Here is a 15968-nt window from a genome sequence, read left to right as displayed (position 1 = left end):
TCTTTTCTACATTATTTCTTCTATTTAACATTAACTCAATAACGAAAATGAAGTGGCAAATTGTGTATTAGCCATATAGTGTTGAACAATCGGACAGTTTTCATGTAGAATCAATTTAAAACAATCAAAACTTTCTTTCGTGAAACCATTTCATTTGCGTCAATTACACCATGTCTAATTTTTAAGTGATTAGCCAAAAGGTATTGTTTAAATGGAATATAATTTTGTGCAGGAAATGCTAATTTATCTGGTCATTTATTTGGTGTATTTGATTTACCTAGAAAAATATACGAAGGAAAATGTGTAAGACAGAAAAACAATGACACCGCGGTGGGCCGTCACTCTTCAAAGTAAATGAATGCTTCAAGTCCAATTCAATTTATATTTGTGAAGAAGGATGGAATGTTTGAGTTGAAAAAAACTCGAATCATTGCGGAATGGTACAATGACCAGGTCATGTTTCGTCGGATTGTATTTCGGTTTCATACGAAATTCAATACCTGTTCACGGTATTTTCTATAGAGATTAAGTAGCCGGTTTCGATATCAGTTGTTTGTGAATGAAAAGGGCTAAACAGGAAATTCCAACAAGACGCAACAGAGAAAGACAGAAATTGACCACTTCCGCAAGATTTTTAGTGGACGAAGGAAGAAACGTAAAAAACTGTAAGGGTCGACCAACAAATTCGTCTTTTTTCACAAATTATAAATTAAATTTTTGAAAACGATCAATCTGTGAATGCGATTTTCGCTACGAAAAAGATTGATCATTTGGCTGAAAAACATTTTCGAGTAGTCACTTGCATGCCAGTGTAAATAGTCTTTATTGCATTATTTGCACCCTGGCCAAAAAACACTTGTTATTCCACAATTACTGTTATGACAAAGACAAAAAGCTAAACTTCAGAAGCTTTTGTTGTGAAAAACGTTGTGTTGATCTCGGAAGTTTTTAAGAAATTTCATTTTCCCGGGTGACAACTCGAAAATTGATTTTTCCTTTTACCAATTGACCTGAAAATTAGGTGTTGCATTAGGGACACATTGATTTTTCTTTCTAGAAGTTAGCCGGACACTCGCTCTCGCTCGTTGAAAAACCTTAATCGGTTGAATGAAGTGGTCATTTGCCTATGTTTGCGAAACACTTCTTTAGAGTGAGACTATCCAAACTAGAAAAAGTTTTCTATTTTCATAGCCCGGAGGAAGGCGGTTTCAGATCAAAAATTAAGTCTTTAAGTTCCACAGAATGAAAATAGTGTACCGTAGGTCAAATGGCATCTACCACAGATTTTTACTCAAAAACGTAAGGTGTTGGGAATAATATGGACAAAACGACTGGGACAGAATTTGTTTTTATGTCAATTGACAGACGATAAAGGAAATAGAAATTTTATGTTCAATGTATTGTAATAACGCCAGGAAGACGGTCGAATCATGTCCGGAGCGATAGCGGAGGACTTGACGCAGTCTAACTTCCAAAAAAAGAACGAAGAAAATTTTTTGAGACGCGGCAACTATATATAGCGAACATTTCAGTTTCTACCCTTTGGTTTTTATCACCACAAAACATATTCTATCATATTTTCGCTTCAAATACGAGCAAAACGAGCTATCACTCGACTATGTAGGTTTAAAATTGCCGGAGATACATCGTTTTGAAATTGGTCACTTTTCATACAAAATACACCAAATTGACTTTGCCTAAACAATCAAAATCTTTCAACTTACTCTGTATGTTTCTATCTGTCTATCTGTCTATCTGTCTATCTACCGACGGTCGATCTCGGAAACTAGTCAGCCAATCTCCATGAAATTTTGCAGGAACCTCAGGGTGGGCATAAAAATGAAAATGTGATACGCCATTACCCCAGGAAAAACCAGAAATTTGTTTTATTGGCCTCGAAGTGGTTTCTGAGTGTGGTTTTCGAGGGTCGGGAACGCGTTTTCGGCTGTAGCTTAGCTGTATTGAAACCTACAGAGGCGTGCGAGCCATCAAATGAAAGGTATTCGTAACACGATTCGAACAAAAAAATAATTTAAAAAATCGGGGCAGATTCGTTTGAGCTAGAGTGATTAGAGTGACCAAATTTTGAGCTACTCGAGCGTAGGATGAAAGGACTAATATTTTTTTGGGTTATGAGAGATAGAGAATTACTTTCTTCGGCAAAGTCTCAGAGTTTTACGAGTAGAACATAGGAACATATGTCGAAAGTTAGAAATGGGTGGGTCAATTAGGGTTTTAGAGTTATTTTGTGAATGGTGGCAGATAGAGAGTTACTTTATTCGGCAAAGTCTCAGAGTTTTACGAGTAGAACAGAGGGGCATATGTGAAAAATGTCGAAAGTTGGAAATGGGTAGGTCAATTGGTGTTTTGAAGATATTTCTTGAATGGTGGCAGATAGAGAATTACTTTCTTCGTCAAATTTTCGATTTTCGTCAAATTTTCGATTTTCGTCAAATTTTCGATTTTCGTCAAATTTTCGATTTTCGTCAAATTTTCGATTTTCGTCAAATTTTCGATTTTCGTCAAATTTTCGAATTTCGTCAAATTTTCGATTTTCTTCAAATTTTCGATTTTCGACAAATTTTCAAATTTCGTCAAATTTTCAAATTTCGTCAAATTTTCAAATTTCGTCAAATTTTCAAATTTCGTCAAATTTTCAAATTTCGTCAAATTTTCAAATTTCGTCAAATTTTCAAATTTCGTTAAATTTTCAAAGAATTGCACATAACATCCGTAGCCCGGATGGCCATTTGATGCCGACTTCTATAATTGTAGTTTATGCTGCGCCCTTTCATTTTTGATGACATGATGAAATGGCCATCCCGGCATCCCTCGAAAAAGACTCAAAGAAAAATTGACTTTTTCCATACAAAAAATTTTAAGATGTAAAAAACGAGATATTTTTTAAAAATACATGCTGCTATTTTGTTAAAAATATAGTTTACAGTTAAAAATAAGAAGAGTGATGTCTTTTAGTAATACTTTTGATGTAAAAAAAAATTCAATTTCGGCCAAAAAAATTGAGATAAATTTTCTTGCTGGTCTGTTCCTGAACATTTGCCACATGCGACGCAGATTTTTTTGGTAAAATTTTGGTTGTTTCCAGTCAAAATTTTTTTTGGTCAAAATTATTTGGCAGATGATGAGAAAAACTAAGCCAGCTTGTTTGAACTAATTGGGTGTAAAATTTAATTTTTGCGTAACGAAGCTGAAAGCGTCAACTCTAGCGATATCATTCATTTTAGAAATTGTACTTCAAAGACTGCGTCACACGTTTCTCGAAGAGATTTTTGTTGGGATTACCAATAAACTGAATTTTGTGTAAAATGAATTGTTCGTCGTTTTATAATTCGAACCTGCAGTAATCGACGTCAACATAAGGTAAAGTGAACTTTTACTTCATGGTGGTCAAACTTTACCTTAAGTGTCAAGTGTCTTACTTGGCAATGAATGGGACAAATGATGGAAATGGCCTCTCATTGGCAAATAATGTACTATTCCTCATTATCTCTTGCGGTAGTTGAAGGGTTTTCGGTCAAATGCTCCTCTCCCCTATCCTTCTTCAAGCTGAATGTGTTCCACTTGTAACGAAAGGTATGAAAAGTGTGTTGCATTCGACGGTGTAACAGTCTGTAATTATAAATACCACAACCAGATAACTATACAGAGCAGATAGTATTATTAAACAGCAACATTGAACAATAAACATATTGATATTTGAAATGGTAAACGTTATAAATGCTGAACGCATACTTACAAGAGTATCGAGCATACGAGGAAAATTATAAGTTAATTTGTGGTTTTGAATATACTTAACTGCATTGAAATGAAAATAGCCAGACTCGTAAGTGGTTGAATAAAATTACGAATTCGTTTGATGTTATATAATGCAGGTTTTTGTACTTGCACTTCGAAGAAGAATGCTTGTGATAATGATGACTAACAGATGCGACTTGATTAGACCTTCAAGCATAGTCTTATGTGTACATATGCGCCACACCCAACAAAATTACTTCATTTGTTTGCTTACTGCCATTGTTATCAATTCAACTTAATTAACTCTTTACTCGTTTGTTCTTTTCAGATTTCCGACTACAATGAAACGACAAGACTAAACGAGAGGTTGAAGGTAATAAACTAACAAAAAATGTCGACCATATGTCCACGATTCGCTCAAAATGCATGGCGGAAGGATCTTTGCTCAAATTGCTTCAAGTCCAAAGAAGAACACAAAGCCACTAACGGTGACACGAAGCCGCTGAAGCTACCGTCGAAACAAATAGATCCGCCGAAGGGGATTATGAAAAGTCAAAGTCACAAACTATCGAAGGGAAATGTAACGTTTCCGAAAGAACTAACTCAAGTCATTGGCTTTGGTGGTGAATGGTCAGACGACGAAGGCAGTAGTGATGGGGAAAATGAGTCGCCACCAACGAGCCCGGAAGACATAACAAAAGAAATCGATGAACTCGAACAGGAATTGCTTAAATTAACCAAAGTTAACACCGACTATAACATGAGCAATGCGAATTTGTCTAATGAAACTAACGACACAACAGTAAAACGAACATTTGCGACTCTGCAACTCGGCACTCCAGTGAAGGATTCGGACGGGAAGAAACAAACGCTGAAAATATCAGTTATGCCATTTGGTGGACCAGTAACAACGAACAAGGTGAATGACATCAAACAGAAATTCAGCAATTTCGATGAAACAAAGCCTCCGGTTGTCTTGAAAACGATAATTAAAACTACTGGTGTTGAGTACGTCGAGGAGCCCGCTAAAATTAAAAGTTTATCGGAACAGGACTCCAAATTGGAAACACCCGAAAAAACTTTGTTGGAAGAAATTTCGGAGACGCTGGAGAAGAATAAAGAGAAGAAAGACAAGGAGAACGAGAACAAGTCGAAACTGGAAGCAAAGAAAGGAAATTCTGAAACGAAACGATCAATATCACGTCATGCACCCATTGTCAAAGATCAGGCGAAGCCGAAGATCAGCGTATTCCCGAAATTTTCGGATACGGACAGCAACCAGTCGGACAACGAAAATGGGTCTGGCTATTACGATGTTGTTGAGGCTGCAACTAACTACGAAAATCTGCCGAATAGTTATGATGTGCCGGACAACATTCCAACGCAAACAAACGAAGCACTGAACAATGAAATTACGCTGGAAATTCGTAACAAGAACAAATCGTCATTCTTCTCGAACCATTTGATATCGGAAATGTTTTCGTCCAGTAAGGATCGAAAGAACAACCGGGGCTACAACTTCATGAGTAAAATAACTACCGATGGACTCATAGTTGCGAAGGCCAGTTCCGATGATGCTATGGACTCGACCGGTTCCAGTTTCGATTATGCAACTAGCAGCGACGAAGAAATGTCGTCCATGAATCGAAGCGAATCAGATAGTGGCATTGGTATTTGTGTGACCAATTCACCGAATGAATTCGAGAAGGCGGCTAAGCTCAATGGCAACATGGACTACGAAGACATTCAAGTTCAGAAGGAGCCCGCGAAGGAAAATCTATTTTCGATCAACAAAGGTCGTGAACTTCCGGAAAAGAGACGAGAACCCGATGGTAGCGCCGATCCGGATCCGGCTGATCCTGACCGAAAGAGTTTAACATTCGAAAGCGAAGCACCAGCACTGCCGTCATCTCCTCCACCAATAAGTTCGGAGCCAAGAATTTCGTTCTTACACAAAACGAATGTTAAAGAGAAACCGACGGTTCCCATCAAACCAACTGTTAGCATTATAAAAGCTTTTGTTAAGAGGACGCCGAATGTAGCAGAGCAGCAAGTTATGACACAGCTTCAACAAATCATGAAACCTTATCCCGCTATCGATTCACCGTTACAAGAAACTACAGAAACAACTGCAACGAAAATTGATTCTCCAGACACTCAAAAGATGAAAAAAACACGAGCCCCAAATCCTCCATCCCCATCCGATACGCGTCCGAACAATGGCTACGAAAATGTCAAAGTAACGTCCGAAAGGAGTGAAAACGATCCAGCTAAGGAAATTAAAGTACTGGAAACTTTTCCTCCAACGGAAGAAATGGTAGAAGATTCTGCATTAACATCAAAAACCGATGACCAGTACACGTATTTATACACTCGCAATCCTACTGGTAGTATTGGAAAATCATCGTCGCCAGTCATTCGTGAGAAAGATAAACGTGAACGAGCGACAATTAATCCGAAATTCCGAAGCCTCAACACATTTTCATCGAACTACAAAAATCATGCTGAAAAGGCCAGACCGACAACACCGGAACCAGCACCGCGAAAAGTTCTGTCAATGTCTCAAGATTGTCTGCTGGATGATAAAAAGAAGAAAAACAAATTTTCAATCAAAAAATTCTTGCGAATGGGATCGAGCAAATCATCGGAGCCAATTTACGATAAACGGGAAAGCGCTTACGGGAAGATGATTCTCGGCGACAAAGATGGTATGCCTGGTGAAAGATCGTCGAAACCGAGACTGGTTATTATACATCCAATCGACATCAATCAAATGGAAGTGGAAGTGGTGAAAGAGATGGGAAAAGTGAGTGAAATAGTGACCGGTAAACCTCCTCCTCCATTACGTAAAGGACTAAATGCCATGAATAAGCCGACACGTCCACCACCTCCGAAAAGTGCAGAAGTGCGAAAAAAGTTGAAACTCGAATTCAGTGAAAATTCTACACAGAAGCCATTGGTGAAAGAGGACAGTGTCTACGCAAATTTGGGTGAAATTCGATCGGCCATTGCGCCTCGAAAACCGGAACGAACAGCCAGTATGAGAGAACGAGAAGCACAACTAGAATTAGCTAGAAAACGACTGAGCAGTAAGCACGAATTTGAGGAAATAGACTTATCGCCGTCCGCTCAGAGTACTCTAGAAAAGGCCAGCACAAAATCGGATATTTGCAAAGTGTCCAGCCGATTGGAAATATTTGAACGAACAATATCCGAGCAGCAGAAAACAAAATCAACGATTTTGAACGACGGGATCAAGACTTCAATGCAGAAAATGAGCAGCACAATCGACAGTTATTTAAAGGATAGGATGAGTGAATCGGACGAATGCAAAAGTCCAGTTCAAACGGAGGAGGTGAGCAAAAGCAATCGCAATTCAACGAATAACAACCGACTTAGCGACGTTGAATTGCGAAACAATTACGAGCCGATTGTGTTGCATTCGCAACGATCCAGTTTGCCGGATAATTCCAGTAACTATAAGATTACCGAAGTGCCAGTCGGACGTGGTGGTGGATATGCGAAAAGTGACTATGGGGCCAGATATCAAAACCACAGTGTCGGTAAGTTTGATATTAGTCATGTAACGTCTAACATACCTCTGTTCCATTTACTACAATGAATTTGCCAACAAAGTGGTCAATCTACCAGCAACCGTAACATTTTGAAAACACCGGCACAGAATGTAAAGTTATGGACATTCGACTGAGACAATTCTTGAAATCTCATTAAAACATAGGCTCCGCGGACCCGTACGAGATCGTTTCAAAGACCTCTTCTAGACATGTTCGATAATTCATTCGATTGATAAAATATCGATTATTTCCCTGGAATCGATTATCGATATTTTCAGAAAATCAATATCAATCGAATGTTTTATCGATAATCGATAAATATCGACTGATAATCGGCAAATATAGACTGATAATTCGATTTTCAGTGGATATTTATCGATTATCGATAAAACATTTGATTGATATAGTTCGATTGATGATATTTTTCAGTGAACATGCCCAACCTCTTCTTTCTTCAAATCGTTTTTAGACCCGTACGAAGTACTGGGGTCTTATAGGTTTACGCATACGTTTGTAACACGTCGAATCGGACTCCCTGAGTAAGGGGAAACCTATTGTGGTTGTCCAGAGATGCCAAATCAGCGAAAAAAAACATAGCTAACGCCGACCCGTACGAAACACCTATTCGTATCAAAAGCCTTTACTGTGAAACTCTTCATTTCTTTTGCTTCATTCTCTACTGAAAAGCTATTCGCCCTTTAAAATCACTTACATTATCCACTCTTTGCCTTGTTATCATATACAACTAAATTGCCGGAGGCAATATAGACAGCCCCGTACGAAGTCAAATTTCATAAATTCCTATTTAAACAGCTATATACCGCTATATTTACCTATATTTCACTGTAAATAAACATTTCACAGAGGAATATGCTATTATATAGCTCTATATGCCTGTATATAGCTCAATATAGCTGTATATAGGTATATATAGATGTCCATATATGGAATCCCTGAAACCCCTCACACTTAACGCATTATTTCCATGTTAACAGAAACTCTCTAAGCATCATTTTTCCCACTTTATATCGTTTTTACTAAAATCCAATATGGCCGCCGGCAGCCATTTTGTTAGGAAACCGAAAATAGTACCGACGCTTTACATTCGTTAATACCTTTCAAACAAAAAAAATCATGAAATTCGGTCCAAATTTACTCGAGATATTGACAAAATACTCCACGTTCACTGTACGGCCGAGTAGCCAGATAAGAGCTCACTCCAAGAGACCTAGCTCACGCTCCGGAGAACATAATTTCAAAAACTTTTTTTCCCTGATTGGTACGGTCAATACCTATCTAATAAAGCTAAAACGAACGAAATATGTTCAAATTTGGCCGACCTACAAGCAAAAACTGCTTGCCGCCCTGTGCCTGTTTCACACCAAGGGGTCTAACTCACAAGTCGGTCATCCGATTTCCATAAACTTTTTTTGTCGATCGGTATTGTAAAAACCTTTTATTTGACGTATCTGTTACAAGTGTAACGTTTGAATGTCCGGAGATATCTTCGAAAAACCGTAAAGCACTTATTGGGCCACAGCTCGGGAAGGGTCGATCCAAAATCACTCATCTTCGAACTTAGCCTGTCATTTGACATTACCAAACGGGAAAAAAAAGAATTTTCAAAATCGGATGCGTTTTACTCAAGTTATCGTGCAGACGGACAGACGGACAGACGGACTTTTTTTTCACTGATTTGGCATCTCTAGACAACCACAATAGGTTTCCCCTTACTCAGGGAGTCCAATTCGACGTGTTACGGATGTATGCGTAAACGCATAAGACCCCAGTACTTCGTACGGGTCTAAAAATGTCCGTCCGTCTGTCTGTCCGTCCGTCTGTCCGTCTGCACGATAAAACGCATCCGATTTTGAAAATTCTTTTTTTTCCCGTTTGGTAATGTCAAAAGACAGGCTAAGTTCGAAGATGAGTGATTTTGGATCGACCCCTCCCGAGCTGTGGCCCAATAAGTGCTTTACGGTTTTTCAAAGATATCTCCGGACATTCAAACGTTACACTTTTAACTGATACGTCAAATAAAAGGTATTTACAATACCGATCGCCAAAAAAAAAGTTTTTGGAAATCGGATGACCGACTCGTGAGTTAGACCCCTTGGTGTGAAACAGGCACAGGGCGGCAAGCAGTTTTTGCTTGTAGGTCGGCCACATTTCAACATATTTCGTCTGTTTTAGCTTTATTAGATAGGTATTGACCGTACCAATCAGGGAAAAAAAAGTTTTTGAAATTATGTTCTCCGGAGCGTGAGCTAGGTCTCTTGGAGTGAGCTCTTATCTGGCTACTTGGCCGTACAGTGAACGTGGAGTATTTTGTCAATATCTCGAGTAAATTTTGACCGAATTTCATGAATTTTTTTTTGTTTGAAAGGTATTAACGAATGTAAAGCGTCGGTTAACTTTCCGGTCTCCTAACAAAATGGCTGCCGGTGGCCATATTGGATTTTAATAAAAGTGATATATCTTGGGAAAAATGGTACTTAGAGTGTTTCTGTTAACATGGAAATAATTTGTTATGTGTGTGGGGTGTTTCAGGCATTCCATATATGGACATCTATATATATCTATATTCACCTATATTGAGCTATATACAGGCATATAGAGCTATATAATAGCATATTCATCTGTGAAATGTTTATTTATAGGAAAATATAGGTAAATATAGCGGTATATAGCTGTTTAAATAGGAATTTATGAAAGTTGACTTCGTACGGGGCTGTCTATATTGCCTCCGGCAATTTATTTGTATATGCTAACAAGGCAAAGAGTGGATAATGTAAGTGATTTAAAAGGGAGAATAGCTTTTCAGTAGAGAATGAAGTAAAAGAAATGAAGAGTTTCACATTAAAGGCTTTTGATACGAATAGGTGTTTCGTACGGGTCGGCGTTAGCTATGTTTATTCATGTTCATTCGGTTCTTCCTCGTTTTTCTTCTTCATTATCAAAGCCTACGTCCCTAGATCGAAGTGCCTCCGTTGTTTTATGACCTTTTCAGGAATTTTCGAGAACTTAATTACTAAAAACAAGCACTTTCATCTAAACTTTTCTGCATCTCCTTTCCCTTTATTCAGAATTTCTTTATCGCCAGCAATATTGATAGACCTCTACAAAGCACAAGGTCCGACTTTAACATCCGTACTGCCGTAATTTTCATAAAAAACTTTATCGAACAAGTAGAACAAAAGAGATCTTTTGTTTCATTTATCGAAAACATTTTTGATGAAAATTACGGCAGCCTAGACATCCCCGTCTTCTCACCTACAACTTCTCCTACAGTCCGGCATTTTGTTGGGAAACCTTAGTAATCAATTACCTTTCAAATGAAACAAAAATTAGCAAAAGGGGCCATTCACAAATTACGCACGCCGAAAATTACGAATTTTTGGACCCCCCCTCCCCCCTTGCACGCTATTGCACGCTTTTCGAAAAAACCCCCTCCCCCCTCTAAAAGTGCGCACGAAATTAGTCCTTCAATATGCCTGTAGAGATAGCAGATTCTAGCGTTGTTACGAATTGTTCCAGAGATGAAAGTGGTCCCTGCGTATCCCTACGTTTGTTATACTGAAATGCTGTGAAACAGCAGGACTCAGTTCGAAGTTCTTCTCACGATCACCGTCATATACCAACTCCCCTAGCGAATGATGGATTCTATTCACAGTTAACATCGGAATAATGACTTAGACATTAGCAATTAATATATACGTTATTACAATGGACGAAATTAGATTCGTGAACTTGACATTGGAGTCGCGCATCTGCTTGAAATCCAATTCGAAGAAGAATGAGTTGTTAAAGTAAACATTTCTGAACGTGACGTTATCTGTTATCGAAAAAATAGGAGAGTAAAACTAAAAGGATGCTTGGAAAATACTCCTCGGAAGCGTAAGTACTTGTACTTATGCGTTACATGTATAACCTTCTACAATGAACCTGATTTGATAGAATTTCTAAAGAGTCTAAATTTGTGCGCACGCTTTTCGCTAACCCCCCGTCCCCCATCGCACGTTTTTGCACGCTTTTCGTCAACCCCCCCTCCCCCCTTAGGTGCGTGCGTAATTTGTGAATGGCCCCAAAGGGCAAGGACTGGTAGAATAGACAAACAACTTGACCATGGAGACATAGGTCTCAGTGTTACAAAGTCGAACTAAAATTTATAAGATCCTTCGACTTCGTCCGGGTCTATAAAATCAAATATTTTAGTTAGCATTGTGTAACATAGTCCGCCATAAATGCATAAAATATGCAAATCAGCAGTGGAGATAAGCGCATTTTGTATTTTGTAAATACCTTCTAAGTCTTACGACATTTCAAACAGTTCCTCGACCAACTTGAAAATGGTAAGCGCTGGCTGTTTATCTCTCAATTTATGAGATATATTATATGCAAACAAAAATCACGTTTGTTTGGCTTTAAATGAGTCAATAATCAATTCAAACAACTTTTTTCTTCTAGTGTGTGTCATAAAACGAACCACGAACGTTATATGATGTCAACCGTAGTTTTCTTAGTTAAAGCCACCAACAATTTTACTCAATTATTATGCACGAACATTGGATCGAATCTGACTCATAAATGAATTGTGTTTTTTGCCATTAGTGCAAGAAAACCGCTTAACTACCACAACTGTTATCGATTTGCCACACTTCTCATTATGTAATAAATTCATTACCAATGCGGTTCTCGCTCGATTGATAATTTCTACACATTTATCATCCAATTGTCCCATAAATTCGATTGATTTTCATTCTGTCATTTAGCCAACATCGCCCGGGCCGTTTCACGATCGTATTGCGGAAGTGAAATTAGTGAAACTGACATCTATTCACCGTACAGTTTCTATGGCAGCGAAGCGGGCACAGATGTGGCTGCAGCTGATCTACACGATGGATGGAATGCCAGTCAGGTACTGTGATGATCACAATGGGATCGATTGAGATTTTTAATTGAAATTTTTTTTAATAATTTTTTTAGCAATCATTGAATCGTCCAGGAAATCGTTTGAGGATGCGAAAAGGACGAAGTGTTGTTCACAAAAATCTGGAAGATAATTATGGAGCTGTCGTTGTAGCTAATCATGAAGCATTAGCTCAAGTATTGGAACAGGTAATTTTTTTTGTTGTTTTATTGTTTTGACCGAAACCCGAACTTTCCTTTCCTGGTTTGACCCGAACCTGACCTGAACCAGAAATTGGATGGATCAGATCGGGTTCGGGTAACACAAAATTTTTCGTGACAATTTGTGAGTTTGCTGTAAAATCCGATCAGATCCATCCCGAGAACTCCAGGTTCATGTCAGAATCGGGTCAAATACGAAAATGAAAATTCAGGTTCGGGATAAACTCGAAATCGAAAATTTCAGGTTCATGTCAAGTTCGGGTCAAAACTGAAATTTTAGTTTATCATGGGCGCGCGTGTGCATAGCGCCCGTGACGCAAGTCCTATTACTAGAAAAAAAAATTGTCGTACACTGTAGAACCATATATACAGCAAATATTGAAGTTCTACAATTCAAAGACAAATGACTCCAAATTACCATTAAAAAAAACTAAGCGTCCGTACGAGTTCAACGAGCTATCACACGTTCTTGCAGCTTAAAATTTGGCCACGCAAAAAATCTTCCAAGAAGCCCCATTTCCATACATTTTGGTCAGTTTCAGTACTTTAAACGAAATGAAAAAATCCTACGTTACTTTGTTAGTCCGTCCGTCCGTCCGTCCGTGTGTCCTATCTTCTAAAGTCTTCTTTAGATTTTGTTGAAATTTTGGGAGTAGATTCTAGTCGTCATTCTAAGACATTCCAGAAAAAAAAGTTGGGGGGAACCGGCCTCGTTTCGGAGCTAGGGCTCCTCGAAGTTCCCATATAGGCCCCATATAAGAACATCTTTAAGTGTGTGTGTGTGTGTGTGGATGGGTATGGTAGAACAAATTTGTTCGCTTTTGGTATTTGGTAAGCTCTGCTCGCCTCAATTTTTTTCCCTAAATTTAGTATTTTTTAAAATTTTAAATTCAAAATTTTTTTTTTTTTTTAATTTTTCAATTTTTTTTAAATTTTACAAATTTTTTTAAATTTTTCAAAATTTTTTAAATTTTTCAAAATTTTTTAAATTTTTCAAAATTTTTCAAATTTTTCAAATTTTTCAAATTTTTCAAATTTTTCAAAATTTTTCAAAATTTTTTAAATTTTTTAAATTTTTTTCAAATTTTTCAAGTTTTTTCAAATTTTTCAATTTTTTTTAAATTTTTCAAAAATTTTTAAATTTTTTAAATTTTTTAATCTACTAATTCTTCCAAAAGAACTGATATCAGTCAAAAACACTCAAAAGAGTAAAAGTGACGCAAGTCCCTGTGCATACTTCCAAAACAACTGATATCGCTGGAGGTGACGCATTCTGCGCTTGTACGCAAAAACTGTAACAGCAAAAATTTGACCAAAGAAATTCTAGAAACAAAATTTTACCAAAAAAATTTTGCGTCACAAGTGGCAGATGTTGAGGAAACTACTGTTAAGAAATTTTTTTAAATAGACAAGAATATGTCCTAATACGTCCGAACCATCTGCCACTTTGTGACGCAAAATTTTTTTGGTAAAATTTTGTTTCTAGAATTTCTTTGGTCAAATTTTTGCTGTTACAGTTTTGACGTACAAGCGCAGAATGCGTCACCTCCAGCGATATCAGTTGTTTTGGAAGTGTGCACAGGGACTTGCGTCACTTTTACTCTTTTGAGTGTTTTTGACTGATAGAATTGAAACAGGTCAACCCGAACCCGATCCGAGTCTCCTATAGTTAGTGCTAAGGTTTTTCTAAAAAGTTCATTGGCCTGGGTTGGCTAGTGAAACTAAAGAAACTATTGTCTTACCTGTTGATGTATTTTGATTACTTTGTGCAACGATAAATCTAATGGAAATCTGGAATTGAGAGACTCAAAACTCAATTTCATTTCAATTAAGTGGCTTTCGATCTTACTTTTTCTTGTAAGCCGCTGTAATTACGTCTTGAATTTTAATTTATCAGCCAGCATATGCACTTCACCATACACAAAATGTAATATTTGCATACATGAAAATCATACAAAATCAATTTTATGATAAAAAGTGAAATTATTTCCATTCAGCGTTTATGTATCGTGTGTGTGCATTAATAAACGAAAACCTCAGCCATTCAACAAACGAATTCATAAAATCACACGTTTGTCAATGAATTATACCTCAGTCTTTCCGAAACCTTTTTTCTTCTTCATAATTCATGACTTCAGTCAATAGATGGATAATATGAGACAACATAATACGGTGTGCAAATAAGAATGATGATGCGCTTGAAACAATGCAAATTAGTGGAAGAAGTGAAGAAGTCGAGACTTAAATGTTCAAAAAATCAACAAACAGACAAAACTTTTCCTTTTTTCTCACGTAACACTCTCTCTTCTAATTCCTTTCTCCTACATCATCTTTTTTTTTTCATTTTGCTGGTGCTGCTGCTGTTCATGTGGTAGCATCTCAGGTATACACGAAGATGATATGATGATGGTTGCAGGCATTTCAATGAAATTATAACAATAACAATCATCACTTTTCCTGCCAAGATGTTAGTCAATTCCATTATCAGCACTGCAATTAGCAGCAGTTACCTGATTCTCATCATATACATTGTGTATGACTTCGGTTCGCCTTTTTTTCTCTTCATCTTCGAACGTAGTTAACTACAACATCTCATGTGTTGCAACGATACACACACAGACGATTGTTAACTCACCTTTCAGTCGTTAGAGACGTTAGCTAGCTTCTGTTTAAATTGTATAACAATAGACAAATTGAATTTATTGTACTTGCTTGCTGGTTGATGCCTGATTTACATTTAATGACATGTTCTTGTATGGCGTTTCGTCTTTCAATTGAACTCATTTTTTTCTGAATTCATAAAATGTACGGGTGAGACAAGACAATGTTGAGATGAATATCTCCATTCCATAACCGCGTAGAGGAGACAGTACTCTGTCTTCGAAACTGCGAATGCTAAAGACACAGATATGACGCGGCCAAAGTGTGTATGCTCTGCTCTGCAGATATTTCGGAATCGTATTAGGTTAAATATTATGGGAAATGATGAGAAATTCTTCTGAGCTCATTGTGCCTCTGAGATGTGTGAATTGATATTTAAAATAAGAAATCGTTTCTGTTCCAATGAATGAAGAACGTGGTTTTGCATTAGACATTGTATAGGCATGATGACCTACAGATGAAGCCGCGCGCACAGGTGATGTATTAGACTATTCAAATATAAATTGACGCTACACGCACACACCCATTCTTTTAGACTATTTCTTTCGCCATTTACTCGTAAGGTCCTAACCTTATGTTATAAACATTTGTGCAGCCAAATGATATAAATTACGCGCGTATTTGGGTCAAAATAGATAAATTTATTTATCTTTTACAAACGAATTTTATCAAAGTCTTTGTACTTTCTAAACGATAGACTTATTAATGATAGACTGTGTGCAATGCATACCGTTCTTTCAACTATGATTTGGTTTAGTAAAGCTTCAGGAAAGTGCACGTAGAGGTGTTGTGCAACAACAATATGGGACTTTTCATATCGGTTTTGATTCACTAGATTCACTGTGG

At 37.4% G+C, this 15968-nt stretch overlaps 1 protein-coding gene across 1 annotated transcript in view; it reads left to right on the top strand.

Annotated features, from left to right (window-relative positions):
- LOC119072697 overlaps nucleotides 1-15968 on the top strand; it is a 59338-nt gene that overhangs the window by 33079 nt on the left and 10291 nt on the right. Inside the window, exons 2-4 of the mRNA XM_037177968.1 lie at nucleotides 4085-7319; nucleotides 12104-12249; nucleotides 12318-12449. Coding sequence (XP_037033863.1) covers nucleotides 4148-7319; nucleotides 12104-12249; nucleotides 12318-12449 — 3450 coding nt within the window. The 5' untranslated portion in view covers nucleotides 4085-4147. The remainder of the gene's footprint in view (nucleotides 1-4084; nucleotides 7320-12103; nucleotides 12250-12317; nucleotides 12450-15968) is intronic.

This window comes from Bradysia coprophila (assembly GCF_014529535.1).
Source record: "Bradysia coprophila strain Holo2 chromosome IV unlocalized genomic scaffold, BU_Bcop_v1 contig_84, whole genome shotgun sequence".
NCBI lineage: Eukaryota > Metazoa > Arthropoda > Insecta > Diptera > Sciaridae > Bradysia > Bradysia coprophila.
This window is presented reverse-complemented; position numbering and strand designations above follow the sequence as displayed.